Genomic DNA, 2697 nt, shown 5'->3' with positions numbered 1-2697 from the left:
TCTAGATTATTTTAAAATCTTTTTGTGTATTCTATATCTTTTTCCAAGTTTTTAACTCCTTTTTTTTTGTTTTTTTTAACTCGTTTAGATTTATTTTTCCTTTAAACTCTGCTTTAGATTGTTCCTTATTTCCTTTTGAGATTTTTTTGACTATTTCTAATATTTTTTCATTCTTTCCTAGAATGTTCTCTAAAATTTTGTCATTTTGAACATTTTGTTCTAGATGTCTGCACTTTTCTATAAATACTGCAAAATTTTTACACTTTATTTCAGTTTATTTTCTATTTTTTGTAGTTTTTTTCTAAATACTGTCTAATTTTAAGTTTTTTACCCTAATAATTTTCGAGATTTTTTCGATTTTTTTAGATTATTCTCTAGATTTGTTAAAATCTGCTCTAGCTTCTCTAATACTTTTTTATATTTTCTTTTAGTTTATCTTTTTAGATTCTCGCTTAAGCTATATTTTTATATTTTCTACTTACTTTTCAGATTATTTTTCCATTTTTTTAATAAGTTTGTTCTAGATTTTGTTTTAGATCTTTTTGTACTTTTTTCAACTTTGTTTTCTGTTTTTGTAGGTTTTATTTTGTTCTAAATCTTTTTTTCTTCGAATTTGTCAATAAATTTTATTTTTATACTTGCTTTTCTTTATTCTATGTATTTTACTACAGATTATAATTTTTAGTTTTTTATTATTTTTTAGATAATCTTTTAACCTTTTCAAAATCTTTTCTAGATTAAATTCTAGATAATTTTTAGATCTTTCTGTGTATTCGAGATCTTTTTCCAAGTTTTTAACTTTATTCTCAAACTTGTTTTTTCTAGGATTTTTTCTAGGATTTTTTCTAGATTCGGTTCTAAATCTTTTTTTTATTTTTTAATTCTTTTCTAGATTTTTTTAGACTCTTCATTCGATTTATTTTATTTATTTACTTTAAACTTTTTTCTAGATTTTTCTTTGTTTTCTTTTTGAGATTTTTTTAAAATTATTATTATATCGATTCTAAATCTTCTTTTTTTGTTTTTTTTTAACTCTAGATTCTTTTTTTACTTTTCTTTAGATTTATTTTTCTTTTAAACTCTGCTCTAGATTTTTCGTTATCTTCTTTTTGACATTTTTTTAAAATTATTTTTTAGACTAAAACTATATTTTGTCTAATATTTTTTTATTGTTTTCTAGAATGTTCTCCAAAATTTTGTCAGGAATTTTTTTTAGATTACGTTCTAGATTTCTCTGCACTTTTCTGAAGATACTACAAAATTTTCACATTTTTTACAATTTATTTTCTGTTTTTTTGAAGTTTTTTTTCTAGATGGACGGTTTTCACCCTAATAATTTTCGAGATTTGTTCTCTTTTTAAACTCTGCTCTAGCTTCTCTAATACTTTTTACTATTTTTTCTAGTTTATTTTTTTACTCTTTTAACTATATTTTTATATTTTTGCTTACTTTTCAGATTATTCTCCAAATTTTTTTCATAAATTTCTTCTAGATTCTATTTTTTCTAAATATAAAATTGTTACTCTTCTAATTTATATATTTTTTTGTAGATTTTTTTTTGAGATTTTGTTTAAAATATTTCTGGATTTTTATATTTTTTAGATTTTTTTCTATATTCTGTTGCATTTTTTTGCTTAATTTTCTCTAGATTTGACTGGATTCTCTACATTATTTAGAGTTTATTTATTTTCTAGATTATCTTCTAACATTTCAAGATCAAAGGATTTGAAGGTTTTATTCTAGATCTTTTGTGTACCTACTTTAAATCCTTTTACAAGTTTTTTACTTTATTCACAATTTTTTTTTTCAAATTTTTTTTTATTATTATCTTTTTTTATCATTTGTTAATTAGTATTTTCTATAATTTTCATGATTATTAAATTTTGTTTGTTTTGTTATTTTTTTCTTTTTTTAAGTCTTGTTAACTATGTTTCTCATTGTAGCCAACTTAATTTAAATTTCTCCAGGCTGCAGGAATCCAACACTGGATCGACTTGGGTGCCAACCCAGCAAAAATCAACATCGGGATTGGTACCTATGGACGCAGTTTCACCCTAGCTGACCCATCAAACACCGATTTGTACGCCCCTGTCACTGGTACCGGCCAACCAGGCCCTTACACCGACGAAGCCGGCATGCTGGGTTACAACGAGGTGCCCAAATTTTTGCCCATATTTTACCAAAATAACCCATTTTTTCCAGATTTGTGCCATTTACAGCGACTGGGAGGAGACATGGGACGAGGAACAGAAGGTTCCAAGACGAGTCAAGGGGGACCAATGGGTCGGTTTCGATAACGTTAAATCAGTCCAATTGAAAATGCAGTTTGCGAAGGAGAAGGGGTTGGGGGGAGCGATGGTTTGGTCCCTGGACACTGATGATTTCTTGGGGAAATGTGGGGGGAAGTATCCCCTCCTCAAAGCAATCAATGATAATTTGTGAAAATTAAATTGGAATAAATAAATGGTTTTCCCTTTGTGTTTGTTTCAAGTTTAGAGAGTTTGAGGAGTTTAAGTTTATTAATTTACGAAGTTGAGTGAAATCTCGCAAGTTTCAGACATGAAACTAAACTAACACAACCAGTCTCGTATTGATTAGCACTGAAAAAAAAATTCAGATGCTTCATAATTTTTTATTTTTTAACTCAAAACTAAACAACTTTAGGATAATTACAAATATTAAGTTTAAGTTTTTACA

The 2697-nt window shown here is 26.1% G+C and overlaps 1 protein-coding gene across 1 annotated transcript in view; it reads left to right on the top strand.

Annotated features, from left to right (window-relative positions):
• The window catches only part of LOC123011708, a 51716-nt gene that overhangs the window by 7332 nt on the left and 41687 nt on the right, over positions 1-2697 (top strand). Inside the window, exons 5-6 of the mRNA XM_044409293.1 lie at positions 1968-2153; positions 2203-2438. Of these exons, the coding sequence (XP_044265228.1) occupies positions 1968-2153; positions 2203-2438 (422 nt within the window). The remainder of the gene's footprint in view (positions 1-1967; positions 2154-2202; positions 2439-2697) is intronic.

Source organism: Tribolium madens, unplaced genomic scaffold (assembly GCF_015345945.1).
Source record: "Tribolium madens isolate multiple individuals breed KSU strain unplaced genomic scaffold, Tmad_KSU_1.1 Scaffold_91;HRSCAF=231;Tcas5.2_LG7, whole genome shotgun sequence".
Classification (NCBI taxonomy): Eukaryota; Metazoa; Arthropoda; class Insecta; order Coleoptera; family Tenebrionidae; genus Tribolium; species Tribolium madens.
Note: the sequence above shows the minus strand (reverse complement) of the source record. Positions and strands in the feature narration are given on the sequence as shown.